Here is a 16,093-nt window from a genome sequence, read left to right on the forward strand (position 1 = left end):
GATCTATATTATACACCAAGCCAAAAGCTTGGCATAGGCATGTGGTGCGACAACCTAAGGCTCGTGCATGTATGGAAGTATTTTTATAGGGGGTGTGTGTATATCAAGACTTGTTTATAGGGAGTATATATAGAAAACAGAAGAAAGACAGCCCATAAATTTATCTGACTTCAGCCCAACAACCCTTCATCTTTTTTTTCAACTCAACATAATTTCCTTTCCTTACCCCGCCCAATGCTTTCATTTTTACACCCCAACATTTCATTAGCCAAAATAAAAAATTGAGAAGTAAAACCTAAAATGCAGAAGAAAAAAAGAGTAGAATCTCTACTCCTTCCCAGAGTCCAGCGTTGCACCTCTGTCTTTGAGTCTAGTGCTACCACCCACTCCTAGCCGTACGCCACCTTTAGTCTTTGGATTCAATTAGTCTCATCAAAATGACTTCACACACTTTAGTATGAATGAATTTTTCAAGATTTTGATTTTGAATGAATGATTTTTGTATGATTATGAATGAAATAAACGAATGAATGAAAAATGAATTGATTTTGAATCATGATATTTGTAAATAGTGATTAACTATATATCTCAACTATAAAGATAACAAAAGTATAAAAACTAAAGTTAATATCAATACTTGGACTTTCCAAAAATTTAAATCAAATGATCATATCATTAAGATGCCAATCTATAAAAAGAAACATAGAAAGAAGAGAGAGGTAGACAACCTGAATATTTCGGGGATTTGGTTTAAAAGATAAGGTTTCCATAAGTAAGAAGGTAGAGTTCTCAGAATGTGAGAAAAACATAAGAAGGGGGGTTGAATTGTGTTAGTTTTTTTTCTTTTTAAACTAAGTACAGAGTCCAGAGTCTGATAAAGTTCAGATTCTGGAGCAATGTTCAGAGTCTAATTCAGCGGATAAATTAGAGAGAGAGAGGGAGATATATATATATATATATATATAGAGAGAGAGAGAGAGAGAGAGAGAGAGAGAGAGAGAGAGAGAGAGAGAAGAGAGAGAGAGAGAGAGAGAGAGAGAGAGAGAGAGAGAGAGAGAGAGAGAGAGAGAGAGAGAGAGAGAGAGAGAGAGAGAGAGAGCAATTATCCTGGTTCCTTCAAAAATCTGGAAGTAGTGCAGTCCCCCTTGGACAATATATATATATATATATATATATATATATATATATATAGAGAGAGAGAGAGAGAGAGAGAGAGAGAGCAATTATCCTGGTTCCTTCAAAAATCTGGAAGTAGTGCAGTCCCCCTTGCTTGTCCAAGGAGATTTCACTATAATCCAATCTGATTACAAATGCTCAAGCATACAAGCAAGAGACTTCAAATACTCAAGCACTCAAACAAGAGATTTTCTATGCTCAAGCAAGAGACTTCAAATACTCGTCTAAGACGTCGTCACCTCTGCCTAATCACTCCTACTAATCCTCGTGCCCCCTTTCTCCATCTAATAACATGAGGGGGCGTAGCGACCTTTTCGGCCCGTGCACTACCGATAGTGGTCTCTCCGCCTCCTCTAAGTCTGTCAGGCCTCTTAGACATATCTACACAATATTTTCAAAAGAAAAAAATCAATGATTTTTTCTATAGGGACATTGTATCATTTCTAACTATTCAACAACAATAGTTAAATTTTGACAGTGTCATTTTAATTTGTAAACTGCCAGATTGCCAATTTCTAGCTAATTTCATCATTAACAATGCAAAAAACAAACAAATTTTCATTAAGACATTTTATCAAACACCTAGAGTGCAACTTTCAATCAACATAAAATCTAACAATTTCTAAACCCTAAACTACCATATTGGAGTAAAACTTACTCTAAACAACATCTAAACTACAGTTCCTAACTTAATTCATCACTAACAATTCTAAAAACTAACATGCAAACCAAATTTCGAAAATCTAAAAATGTAAAATTTCTCAAAAAAAAAAAAAAAATTAAACAAAAAAAGGCAATGCAATGTGATAATCAACACTTACTTAATTTTGGGGTACAAATTGACTTTGATTGGCGCAAGAATGAAGAAAATCGCACTTAGAAATTGAATGGTTATGTGTCGGACTTTGTTGTTTTATAACAGCACGCAACGTGACTTAACTCACAGTGGATTAAAACTTGCATGAATTAACTCACACTAAAAGTACCGAGGGTAACTTAAGTCACGCATGGATACTTTTAACTTTTCATGTGGGAGTGAGCAAAACTTAATGGGATAAGAGCAAATTTCTCTTAATAAGTGTGACCCAATAACTAGGTCCATGTACCTAAGAATACAAGATCACATTCTAAGGAATAGAGCCCCTTTAACTCATGCTCACAAATTTTCTCAAAGTGTGGTGGAGAAAGGAAAACAATAAAATGTGTATTAAAGTTTTTGAACTTTATGTCAAAATATTCTTTGAAACGTATCTTTATGTCAATATTCTAGGAAGAAATTCTGGTGACTGTTCCAAGGCATCTCTACTCCTTATCTTTTGCACCCCATTAGTTTTTCATCGAGATTCTAGACTGAGTAAATGAAACACACTCAAATATCACTTTTCTTTTTTAACAATACTCGAATATCACTTAATTAATTGAGAATTTAATAATTATACTTTGTGAGTTAACAAATTTTTTCGCAATTTACAACTATATTTTGGATTTGGATTCTCTCGATTGATTTTTTTTTCTTCAAGTTTTCTCAATTTTCAATCTCTACAATGTAAAAGAAATTGAAAACTCAAGATCCATTATATGCAATATGGACCATGTAAACAGAATTATTTAAATTCTAGAGGCTTCATATTTTATCTTGTGATGTTTTTTCTTCTTTATGGCCTTTGGTGCGCCATTGGTTGGATATTATAGGTGTTGACACCAATATTCTTTTGGATCATTTTATTCAGTTTGTGAACTTGATAGGTGGAGGTAAAGCTACTAGAGACTTTCTTCAGCTTAGTTGGCTCTTATGCGTTTTGGTTTTATGGAACGAACGTAATAGCAGGGTTTTCAACAATGTTGTAACTTCTATTCCCAGGTTGTTAGATAAAGTTAAATATATGTCTTTAGTCTGGTTGAAAGCCAAAAAGGTGGTCTTTAGGTTTGGTTCAGATAGGTGGTGTTCAAGTCCCTTACAATGCTTGGGCATCGCGTAATGGTTTGTTTTGGTTGGTTGTATAACTCTGTATTTGTAAAGTAGTTCTTGTGGCACACCTTGTGCTAGAAGAGTTGCTTTTGGTGGTTAATATAATTATATTTTTGTTTGTTAAAAAAAAACATTTTCTTTAGGCCTAAAAGCATGTTAAGGAGACCCTTACTAATATCCTTATAGAACTCAGTATTAAGTACTGTATCACAGTTTCTAGAAGATTATTATACAATGCAATCAAATTTCTTTTATGTAATATGATAGTACATAATGATTATTTTCATCCATTACATAATGATTCTTTAATCAAAGCTAAAAGGAAAATCAGAAAAGAAAATTGAAAAACAAAATTTTATGGACCTAAACTCATACTAGGCAAATATCAGCATTATTTTCTATAATTACACAATTGCAAACTATGGCACACTCTTTTTTTTTCTTGATATATACACAAAATTTTTGCTCCCATTTTCTATCTAAAAGGAAGGATTAAATCAGCTACAAGGTTTACAGTGTTTCTTCTCATGACTTGCACATTTGCATTTGTCCTTACAATCTGTGAGTATCTGCAAGAGGTGAAAGAAATTTAGTTAGACATTATAGATTTTGATGGAATTTAATCATTCAATGTGTTTATTCTTTTCATTTTTAGGGCAAGGTATATAATTTTCTTGTACCTGAACTTGTTCTTGTAGGTCTTTAATGTACTCAACTGCCAAATCCAACATATCTGCTGTGCTTGTTTGCTGCGAAATTAGAAGTACTAAGTTACTGAAATGTATATAAACTATGTACCACCGTCACTTTAGATTGAAGACATGTCCGGTGTATGAGACAAGTGGTGTCTGAGACGGACACATATGACATTCAATTACTTTCATTTTTTAAAGTCATTACTGATGTCGGTGCCAATGTCATGTCCTGTATCCATGTCTGCGTTACTAAAATGCATATGATATGCTTTTGAGAATGTTAAAATACCTTATCTGATTTTGGGAAAAGACCTTGCAGTTTCTTGATTCTGTCACTAATTCTTGTTCTTCTGACCTGAAATTTTCAGATTAACATATATGAAACTATTGAATCACATAGGTTTAATAATAGTAATGTAGAGTAATTAAACATTTATAATTGTGAGTACTAGTAGTAGAATTTTACCCTCTCTGCAATGCTTCTTGGATGAGTTGCGAACCCTCTTTTCGCTCGAATTTTACAAGGAACAGAACCTTGAACTTGAAGAAACTTCTCCATAGATGTCATCTTAGTAGAAGAACTAGGAAGACTCAAATGATGAGTCAAACCAAGATTTTGATAGCCAAAATCTGCTTCTTGAGAGTCCAAACCATTTGTAGTAGAAAACATTATTTCATCTTCATTTTCTGTTTTGTGTGCATTGAATGCAGAGTTGTCCCAAAATTCATTGGTGAATTTGGAGCTACCATTTTCATTTACTAGGTTTATAGTTTGGTCACAATTTGATTCTAAGCTTTGAATTCCATTTTCAGCTATTTGTGGCATCCTTTTCAAGCATGTAGATGGCCTAGATGAGAAGTTAAGTGTACCATTTGAGATACCATTGGCTTTAAAGCTTTCTACCTCTCTCAATGTCAATGTTGCAAAACCTTCAATTAATAAAAATATTCACAATACCAAAATAAGTCAAACAATTTGGTTTGATTTGATTTAATGCTAAGTAACTTTCAAAGTGTAGTTAATTCATGTGTAGCACTGACACATGTCAATATCTCATACTGACACGATGCCAACACATGTGCTTACATTCAATCACGTTCATCAGTGTTATTGTCATGTCAAGTGTCCTATCCCATGTCAGTACTTTATATGTTAATTTTCAACATTTTCATAGTTTAACAAAGATGATCCTAGCCATTCATACAAGGGAGAAAACTCCTTCAACGCTTATATTTTATATTTACAAGACTCAAACCCGAGATCTTCCTAATGATGAATCAAGCTCCTAACTACTTGGACCAACAAACATTGGTCCAATTGTTCATTTGTTTTTTTTTGGTTTCATACAAGAGAAGTATTTCAATTTAAATCATAACATTTATCTTTCAATTATATGAAAACATTAAGCCCTGTTTGGATAAAGACTTATGGCATAAGAGTTTTAGGAAATAAACTCTTTATAACTCTTTATGTATAAACTATTCCTACAATAAAAGATAGAATAAAGTCAAATTTGTTTTCCTATAAGCTGTTTTTCTAAGCTATCTAGGAGAGCTTAAGGAAATAAGATGGAAAAACTTAAAGACATGTCATAAGCTCGCCCAAATAGTCTGATAATAAGTGTGTATGTTAGTGGATAAGCCCAATAAGCTAATCCAAACAGACCTTAATTACTACCATAGGGGAAAAAGCACATAGTAAAATCTATAACAGTTTGCAAATAAGATAAAATTCATACCATTTTCATTAGAGAAAAATTCAGCAGGTGAACTCTTTTGCCTAATAAGATTGGAGCAATTCCTAACACCAATTTTAGATTGATTAGAATCATCTGATTCCATAGTGTTAACTCCACCAAAAGAGCCATAAAAACCATTACCAGAACCATTTGAAAAGCCTTGGTAAATCAACTCAGATCCACCATAAGAGTAATTACCATTCTGTTGTGCAACAGATTCACCTATTTCTTGTTTCACAGGTTTCACATCAAACTCTTGCAAATTTTCTTCAGAATTGTTCCATCCATTGTTGGATGATATCAACTTGGATAACATGGTATCCATTTCTGAACTTGTGGATGGAAGATAACTCTCATTTGTAAACGATTCTTCATTGTTGATAAAGTTTTGAGCGTTGTTGTCGATTAGGTTTGTAAACAACGAGGTTGGAGCCGAGTTATACCTCATTAGTAGTCCAGAATTTTGTTGTTGATAATGTTGTTTTGAATGAATAATACTTGAAGAATCCATTTCTTGGTTTCTTCTTAGCTCTTCATACATAGCACCCATCTTGCTTATACAATTATCTGCATAAAAAAATATCTTTATAATTTCTTCCTATAAACTAAGCAACTTTTTGACTTGCAACATAAACCGAATGCTGCGACTGCAATTTAAAACCTTTTGTGTGATAACCTCAAACAGTTAAACTCATGGTTTTATATTGCGGTCTGCAACTGTAATTGTGGCTGAAATATAAGTTTTTTTGAAGTCTATGAAACGACATCGTGATTGCCGAAATAGGAAAGTTTGCGGCATAACTTCGGCCGCAACCACAATTTAAAACTAAAATTAGACTCAAACTTCCAAAGGGTAATCCAACATGTTAGTTTGCTTCTATAAAAACAAATTACCTTAGAGATTCTTTCTTGATTTATGTGCCTTTTGTAATCAAGGTTAGTTTTTGTGACAAGAAAACTAAGAAAAAGCCAATAAAGGATATATATGCAACTCAAAAATTTTGGTGAATTGAAATCAAAACTTCAAGTCCTTCAGCTTCTTGAGTCAAACTAAGAACTCTTTAATAAACACACAAACAGGTAAGAGACAAGAGAGGAAGCAATGAGGAGGCTAAGAAATTATTGTTGTCTTGTCTTCCACTTGTGACATATATTTATCAAGTGTCTTGTTTAGTATTTAACCTTATGTTTCCACAATAATAACGATTTTACCTTGATGACCTAAGTGGTCTATAACTCTATATCATTGTGCCCTTCATTTATTGCAGTTGACCATTAAAAATAATCAAAATTGGGGTCTTGACTTTATAGATCTTTTGGCTGTGAACATTTAATAGTGAAAGTGGACTTTAATATATCTTATTTATGTGCTTATAATATCATTAGACTTTGTAATTACCTAAAATTGAAGTACAAATTAAACTATGATATTATAATTTAGAGAAGTGAGTATGGTCAAACTTTGCCTATCTATTGTTCATTTTATTTATTCTATTAGAATAAATTATTTAAATATCATTCTTCATTATTTTCTTACAATCAAAAGTTTAGATTAGGTAGAAAAGTTTAGATTAGGTAGATCTTGAGACTCACTAGATAAATAAAAGTCTCATAGCTCAAAGAGTATCTACATAGATATATGTACATATTACTCTCCTATAAGCATTAACAATAATATTTATTTCTTTTTTGATTTTTTACACGTTCTTTTTAACGAGATTCAAACTTTCATCGTTAAATGTGAATATCTTCTTCTATATTCCAAGTTTGATTCACTACATTTAAGAAGAGTAGTTCTTTCAATGACATCTGATAAAATTTGAGCGATACAGAGAAGTGTAACCTCTTTCACTAGACCCGCAGAGCATACTAATATTTGTTGGATCTTTATTCTTCATATAAGTCAAACTACTAATTTATTAAATTTATATAAAAATATTAGATATATTGACGTGGCAATGGATAAGATATAGTGATGCTTTGCTTATGAACCAAGCGACGTTTGTGTAAGCATTAGGACGATTGTGGTGCAAGGAAAATGTACGGTTGGTGTTCTTTGGTTGCAGCAAGGGGCACACCACCTTTTTTTTTGCTTTTAATTTTATTAGGTACGTGCATTATCCCTTGAAACTATTCTATCATGTATATTTTTTCAAAGAAAATTGTCTTTTTCATCAAGAGTTGATTAATGATTACCATAGAAAGGTACTTTTGGAAAGGTTGGTGATTCTTGAACGTTTGTGGTTTTCCTTTCTTTGTTTGTAGTTATCTAAAATGAGGATGATATTATTATGTGAATGAATTACACTCATATGAATTAGACTCATGAGGAGTGTTATGGACACTCTCTTTCTAACACTCTCTAACACTCATTATTTGGTGTTCAGATATTGTTTAAGATATATGTTAACCTATTTTATTTATATTCTATAATAATATATTTGAATATTTCAATAATTAATGTAAGCTCTAAAGATGAAAAGAAGAAAAAAAAAAAAAAAAAGGAGGGGGAGGGAGTGAATTGTGTTGGTTTCTTTCGTTTGGATCTCTTTAGTAAGATAAAACAGATGTTGAAAGTAATGTGACAAAGGAAGAGAGATGACACAATATGTTTACTCTGGTGGGAATAGGTCAGACCGCTCGATAGGGCCTACAGTCTAGTCTATTTAAAATTTAGTTCGGTCCAGTTCGTTTTATTAGAAGGTTGGGCTCAAGCTTTTTATAAAGCCTATTTAATTAAATAGACAAAGCCTATTTAATTAAATAGGCTAGGCTCAGGCTTATAAAAAAGAGTATTAAGTCTATTAGGTCTGTCTATTAAACTTTTTATATATAGTTTCTATTCCATTATTAATATTCTTGAAATTATTTTTTATAAACTCACACCTTCATAAGATTTTGTTATTTAGTAGCAGACTTATTCGTATGTTTTTGGCCTTCATATGATTTGACCTATTTAATAGTATGCTTATAAGAGTGGCTAGACTTTAGTGTAAAAAGGCCTTTAAAGAGGCTTTCAGGCTTCATCGGGCCTTTAAAAATGTCAGGTCAGGCCTTAAAAATAGCCTATAACGAATAATAAGTCAGGCCCAGGCCTATACTTTTTGAAGTAAGCTAGACTTAGGCCTTATAAAGTCCAGCCCGACCTAACCCATGTCCACTCATACGTCTAATTCTCTTACACTTTCAAGGAATTTTTCCATTATAATCAAAATGTGATTAGGACAACACTAAGACAACCTTGTCTTAGATTTTCTTACCTCAACCTAGAGGACTTCCTAATCTCAATATATATATTTACAATAAGAGATCACAATAGCGGTGTTTACACGAACTCTAGAAGTAGTTTGTCTCTTTTTTTCGTTTGGATCTTTTTAGAAAGATAAAACTAATGTTGACATTAATGAGACAAAGAAAGAAAGATGGCAAAATATGTTTACCCTGGTTTAGGATCGGGTGTAGGTCACTATCAATCGGTCTAACCTATTTTAGCCTTCAGGGATTATGAATGTCCCAACTTGAACATTATGTCCAAGAAGTTCTTCAAGCCTAATATAATTATGAAAATATAAGATTGTTGTTGTGGTTTAGTTGCAATGGAGGTTGTCATAGTTGGTCCTAGATTTTCGATGACCTGAACGAATCAATAAATTTGTGACCTTTTAATTATTCGAATGTTTTTGTTCTTGTATTTTTGTTCTTGTATGTTTGGTGTGACTCGCTAAAAACCGTCGAAAATCGGCGACTAGGTCGGTTTGGTGAACCGGACCGGATCAACATAAAAAAATCAAAAAAGCTGGAAAAATTTCATAGAACAGGCTGACGAAAAAGGAAAGAAGATGTGAGAGAGATTGAAACTAACTAACTCGCGGTTAACATGTACAGAGATGAAGAAAATTTTAGATCTCACATATGTTCTTTATTTGAGATCTATTCGTTTGAATGAAAGTAGATTTTAGTTTAGAAAGAATAAAAGATGAGGGTAAGGGAAGAGATGACACTGCAACATCAAAACTAGGTTATGTTTCCAGCTTCAGTTGGCATTTGGCATTAAGACCTAGTAAAATTTCACTTCTTGGTCCGCATTTAAGACCTAATAAGTTCTAGTATCTTTCTTAGGTGATGTTATCTTGTGCCTTTAGGGCTAATGTTAAACATTAATTTCATTCCATTAATTGTAAAAATTTAATAGAAAAAAATTAGCACTAAATAATTTGAGTAATAAATTAACACAATTTTCAATACATAAATACTATCTGTGGAATTTTTAACATGTGTCAGAAGGGCTGGCACAAGTTAACATTTCCCATCTTTCTTTTGTCGTAAAAGTTAACATAACTATTGGCATTACTTTTCCAAAAAAAAAAAAAAAAACTATTGGCATTACTTCACCTTTTAATATTTTTAAAAGGACTTTCCTTTTTAAATATTATATAATTTGTACAATTATATTTTTTATATATTTGTATAGATTTATTTTTTGATAAGTATATATTTGTAAAGATGTAATGAGTTTTTTTTTATAATTTTTTATATCGACTAAGTTATCTAATTTAATATACATACGAATGTTTTATAAACATCGAGTTATATGACTGAGTCATCTGGTTCAATTCGATTCAATCATGCGGTTCAATTGATGATCTAGTGGTTCAATCAATGACTCAGTAACCTCGCCGAGTCAATGACCGGTCTAATTTTTAAAATTATGCTATAGGGTTTCTTTCAAAATTAAAAATAAAGCCCATATTTCCTTTTAAAAAAAATAAAATTAAAGCCCAAATTCAGTTAGGATAGGTTTCACCGAATTGATTCATTGAATTAGGGATAAGAAGACAAAACAGCTGAGTCTCACTCAAAGAGTTCGCAAATTTCCCAGCTGTATTAGCCGTAATTGATAAACTAATCAACTTTTCTTTAATGCTTCGATTTAATAAGGAAATTAAAAGAGGCTTAGTAGTCAAAGTTTGAAAAAATACATAAGCAAAAAAAAAATTTAAGTTCATAAAAAAAAAAAAAAAAATTTAAGTTGTAATAAGCATTACTTGTTTAATGGAAATATTAACGAATGCTCCGGAGTACTCTTTAAGACCCAAAAGTAGTACTCCCTCTGTCACATAATATAATAAAAAAAAAAACTCGTTTTCTTTGTCCCAAATTATAAGAAAAAAAACAATATTTTATCCTATTTAATCTTGTTTTTTTTAAAAAATCTCTTTTCCAAAAAAAACTTGTTTATTCTCATAAAATTAAATGCAAATTACATTAAATTTTCTTTCTCTTTCATTTTTCCATAATCAATAGCCAATGAAATTGTTTTTACATCTTCCTATAAATTTTTTTCCAAAAACACACAAAAACTATACTCCAAATTCTTATGTTTTAGTTTTTTTAATAAGTGTGATTTTTTTTTATTTGCTTATAATTTGGGACAGAATATTTGACTTTTTTAAAAACTATACTTTTAAAAATGCATGTAATGATTGCCTTAGAAATCAAAATATTTAACTTTTTTAAATAACAATTGCTTATTTTAGAATGCTTAACGAGTGCCGAAATAATAGAGCTTGGCTAAAAAACTTGAGATGGTACTTTAAAAAAAAAAAATTTCATATTTCACAACTGTTATGTATTATAAAAATTATAAAATATTAGAAGGGAGAATTTCTTTTGTAATAGTACAATTGTTAATTTGGAGATTTTTTTTATTTGACAAGACAATATAAAATTACCTCAAATTAAAAGGTATGCTAACCTCCGTTAAACATCCAAGTATAAATACGACAAATATCATGCACAACACTTTGTAGGGTGTTTGAAACTGCTGAAAAGATAAACCGTTGCAAAATTATTTATAATCTTGTAAAATGGATTAGTGGTTTTTTTTTATTTGTTTTATTTTTGCAGGTGGGTCGTGGTCCACCATAGTCAATGAAAAGCTCCGGAACGATTCATCATTTAATGAAACTCATTAGTCACACTTGATTATATTGACTCATACTATAGTAACGAAAAAAATTCAAATACTTTCATTTTTTTTTTTAATGACAAATATTAGTATGCTATTTTTTGAATGAATGAAAATTATTTTTTTAATGGAGGGGGTTGACCATTATTAGCAAAGGCATCAACAACAACAAATTTCCTTCCAAAAAATGAGAACAACAAGTCAACCTAAACTTCCTCCAAAATAAGTCAACCTAAACTTAAACACCAATTGGACCACCTAATTTTAAGAATCCAAAACACCGACAACTTTCCCTTAAATTGCTACTTTCTACCTATAAGTTTTTGCTAAGACTTTGAACCCTAAAAATTGAAACTCTTTAACTCCTTTAATTTCTTAATTCAATCCACTTGAGCATCCGACCCCAACACTTTCATTTTCTAAAATGATTAGTTCAAGATTATTACATGAAATAAGGAATTTAAATAAGGGAGTGTGAAATATTTTCTTCGGAAATTGTGTGTTAAACATACTTCCTCTCAAAAAAAAAAAAAAAAAACTTATTTTTTTTTAGGGATGTTAAACATACTTATTAAAAATTGATAAATGAAAATTATTTTACTGAGAATATTGTATTAGAAATTTAAAACTTTTAATTTTGTCTAAAAATTCTTTTTTTTGTTTACTGTCTGTTTCATAAGTATTGTGAAATTAAAAGACTCGTTAAATTAAAACTTTATTCAATCTAAGTATTGTTTGGTTGTATTGTATATGACAAGGTTAAAGTTAAATGAAGTTCAAATAAAATGATTATTTTCTTGTTAAAAAAATGATTATTTTTCTCAAGTTATTTAAAACTGATGGGTTTTTGTAACAAAAAAAAAACAAAACACTGATGGGTTTTTAATTTAATTATCAGTAGACTTAGATCGAATGGACTAGATTCATTCAATTTAGATACCACGCTTTTCCCGTGTTGTGTGGCACTGTCCAAAACTTCGTCATTCTATATAAATAATAATTAGTTGACACAACTTGTCAGGAAAAAAAATTAGTTGACACAAGTAAAGCAATTATAAAAATAAGGGTGGATTAGTCAAAAAATAAATAAATAAGAGTGGAGAATCATACTCGTATATGAGGAAAAAATATGAAATTTATTTTGGTTTTTAAGAAAATATTAAGTTTTCCTTTCAAAAAAGAAAATATTAGGTTTTGTTGGATACGTGTGAATCATTTTAATGTCATGTAATTTTTTTCCTCAAAAAAAATGTAATGTAATTTTTATGTATTTAACGATACACACGTAAACCATTTTTAAATAAATTTTAATATTAATTTAATTTTATCGGTAAAGTATCGATACTCAACAAATAAATTAAGAGCTTGTGGAAGCGTAGGAATTTAAAATTGTGACAACAACAAAATGAAACATGTGTGCAGGTTGTGGAACGGGCTAGGCACCTCTTAGAAGATTGGAGAACCGCCCAAGAAGTCAGATCACATAAAGCTAATGACAATCATGCTCAACCGAATAGTGTTATTCACGGTCATGTCATTGAGTGGACAAAGCCGGTGTATGGTAGGTACAAATGTAATATTGATGCCTCTTTTTCTGACTCTCTGAATATGGTAGGTATTGGCATATGTATCTGTGATGATCAGGGTAAGTTTGATATGGCAAAGACGGACTGTTTCTCTCCTCTTTGTGATGTTGATGTCGGCGAGGCTGTTGGACTCCACACGGCGCTACAATGGGTGGCTGATCTTCACTATGACCATGTTGATTTTGTTTTGGATTCCAAGTATGTTGTTGAACGTTTTAATTCAAACCTAGTTGATAGTAGTGAACTAGGTTGTATTATTCAGGCTTGTAGGCAGTTGTTTGATTGTAATTTTCAGAACTCTCATGTCGAGTTCAATAGGAGGCAAGCTAATGAGGTCGCTTATGAATTAGTTAGGGTAGCCCCATCTCATACTAGCTCCCACGTTTATGATGATGTACCATCATGTATCCGAGATTTGATGGTTAATGAAAAGCATTGAATTTCTTTCCTCAAAAAATAAAAATAAATAATTGGGACACCAAAATCTAAATATAGGGGTTCTTATAGGATTTGAATCCTCTCATGCTCATTCTCTTATGATGTCCATCATACCTTGATCTCAGCCATTTACTAACTTTTTTTTCTCTCTTCTATATTATTATTCTTTCCTTCATGTACTCCCTCCGTCTCATAATAAGTGAACCTTTTGTCAAAAAATAATGTCCTAAAAAAACTGACATGTTTCACTTTTCAATACAATATTGATTACTTTTTTCTAATTATAACTCTAATTAATACTACTTTCATCACTCTTAGTTCAATATATATTCCACTTTGCATTTATGTGAAGAATGCATCAATACTTAACAAGAGCACTTAAAATCATTTCTCTCTCTTCTTCATTTATACATTTTTTTTTTAATATGTATGAAATCAGCAAATGACTCACTTAGGCTATGTTTAGTTGATCAAAGAAAGTAGAAGGAAAGAAAGTGAAAGGAAAGATTGTGAAAGGAAGAAATGAGAGTAGAAAGTGAGATGATTTTATTAATTGTTTGGTATAGGAGAAAGAGAAAGGAAAAAAAGATAACACATTTAAAATAAAAAATGTTAGATTTGGTAAATTACATAACTATCCACATATTAAAATGATATATATATATATATATATATATATATATATATATTATACCACAAAAAATGTACCAAAGAAAAAATAATGCCAAAAATAAGAACATAGGAAGAGTAAGAAAAAGTTATTAAAATCTGACACACAAAAACGACACTCATTTAAAAATAAACGCTGAAAATTAAAAAAAACAATGAAAATTATAAAAGTAATAAAATAAGGGTATTTGTGACTTTTCATGTTATAAATGGGTTACTTGTCCACTTTCTGTCCAACCCAGCGCGGAAACATTTTATGTGTGGGCTCCATCAAAGATGTTTCTTTCCTATGCCTTTCTTTGGTGTTCCAAACTATAGAAACCTCTTCTTTCCACTTTCTTTTTCTCCACTCACAATCTTTCCTCACTCTATCAATTGAAACAAACAAACCCTTAATCCGGGACGGAAGGAGTATTAATCAACTGTTGGATTGGAAAAGGAGATTAACCAATGTTCTTCAATGCCACTTCCCCAAAAGGGCAAGCTTAACCAACCTTGGATCTCTAATACCAAACCATCCTTCACTCTTAGGCTTACGGATATATAACCATCGGACCCATGGAATTTTTCTCTCCCCCTTCCCCCCACAAATAGCGATGCTGAATCCTCACAATGTGACTCCAAACACCATTTGGCATTTTCAGAAAGGAGAGGAAAAAGATTGGAATAGAGTTAAGTACCGAGTTTAGAATCACTCTCCCTCCCAAACCAACTAACCTATTAATCCACAAGCTCAGACAAGTTAGCAACGTATCCAACAAAGGCTGCCAAGTAGAGAGTTTCCTAGAATTAGCCCCAACCGGAAGAGTCATATACTTAAAAGAAATGAACTAGTACTATAGTGGAGAAAATTTGCAGCCAGACCTAAGAAAGATGCATCAACATTAATTCCCATAATACAACTATTAGCGAAATTAACACGAAGACCCTGAGGCAAGTTCAAAACACCTTAAGATAGTGTTTTGGCCCAAAGGTTCTCCATTGCTGTCTTTCCTATAAAAAAAAAAGTATCATCAACATATTGAAGATGTGTTACAGACAACCCGAATCTACTAACTTTAAAACTTGTACATATACCCAACGCCTCTGCCTTCTTTACATACATACTTAACGCCTCTGCAACTGGAAGAAAAAAGAAAGGTGTTAGAGGATCTCCTTGCTTAAGTCTTTGTTGACTAGTGAAAAGATATCATGTTTACTAAATTTAAGGGCAATTTGGCCCTTCATGATTGTTATCGTTTTGTGACCAATGAATTCTAAAACATCGTAAAGATCCCCACATTATACAAAAAGCACTCCACAACTCAAATGACTAAGACAACGGATTTTCATCCAAAATTTAAAAGCATAAAGGGTCCGTTTGTTACAAATTAAAAAAAAAGTGATTTTCACATAAAATAATTTAGAGATTATATTTTATAGATTTTGTGAAAAATCAGAATCTATTTTGCGTTTGTTTACCGTAATAAAAATCACCTTTTTTAAACAAATAATCTTGTTTGTTTTGATACAACTATATAAAAGAAATTTTTTGTTACAAAATTAGTTCAATCTTTTAAATCATATTTTCTCTCTCCTCTAAAAAAAAATCTATTTTTTGAGAAGCTGCTCTTAACAGCTTCTCATTTGAAGCTGTTTTTAGATTCTATTTTTTTTTTTTTTTTTTTTAAATCTGTAACAAACGGATGCAAAGCTCTTAAAAGTTATTATTTTCTGAAGAAAAAAAAAAGATTTTTTTTCTTAAAAAAGCTATAACAAACGGGCTCTAAACATTAAAGAATTTAGGATCAATTTACTCTAGGAGTAAAGTTTTGTAAGAGCTATTCCACTTAATAAGTTATTATACATTTTTC

General features: G+C 31.2%; 1 protein-coding gene across 1 annotated transcript; it reads right to left on the reverse strand.

Moving 5' to 3' along the window:
• Window positions 1–3,372: 3,372 nt before the first annotated feature.
• Window positions 3,373–6,703, reverse strand: LOC11421936 (transcription factor bHLH130). Its single transcript, XM_003599042.4, has 6 exons — window positions 6,474–6,703; window positions 5,580–6,146; window positions 4,307–4,770; window positions 4,130–4,195; window positions 3,826–3,894; window positions 3,373–3,714 (listed from the first exon to the last, which is right to left on the reverse strand). The coding sequence occupies exons 2-6, from the start codon at window positions 6,127–6,129 to the stop codon at window positions 3,643–3,645; spliced, it is 1,221 nt and encodes a 406-aa protein (XP_003599090.2). The 5' UTR covers window positions 6,130–6,146; window positions 6,474–6,703; the 3' UTR covers window positions 3,373–3,642.
• Between the last annotated feature and the right edge of the window lie 9,390 nt (window positions 6,704–16,093).

The sequence above is a fragment of the Medicago truncatula genome, chromosome 3 (assembly GCF_003473485.1).
Source record: "Medicago truncatula cultivar Jemalong A17 chromosome 3, MtrunA17r5.0-ANR, whole genome shotgun sequence".
Taxonomy (NCBI): Eukaryota; Viridiplantae; Streptophyta; class Magnoliopsida; order Fabales; family Fabaceae; genus Medicago; species Medicago truncatula.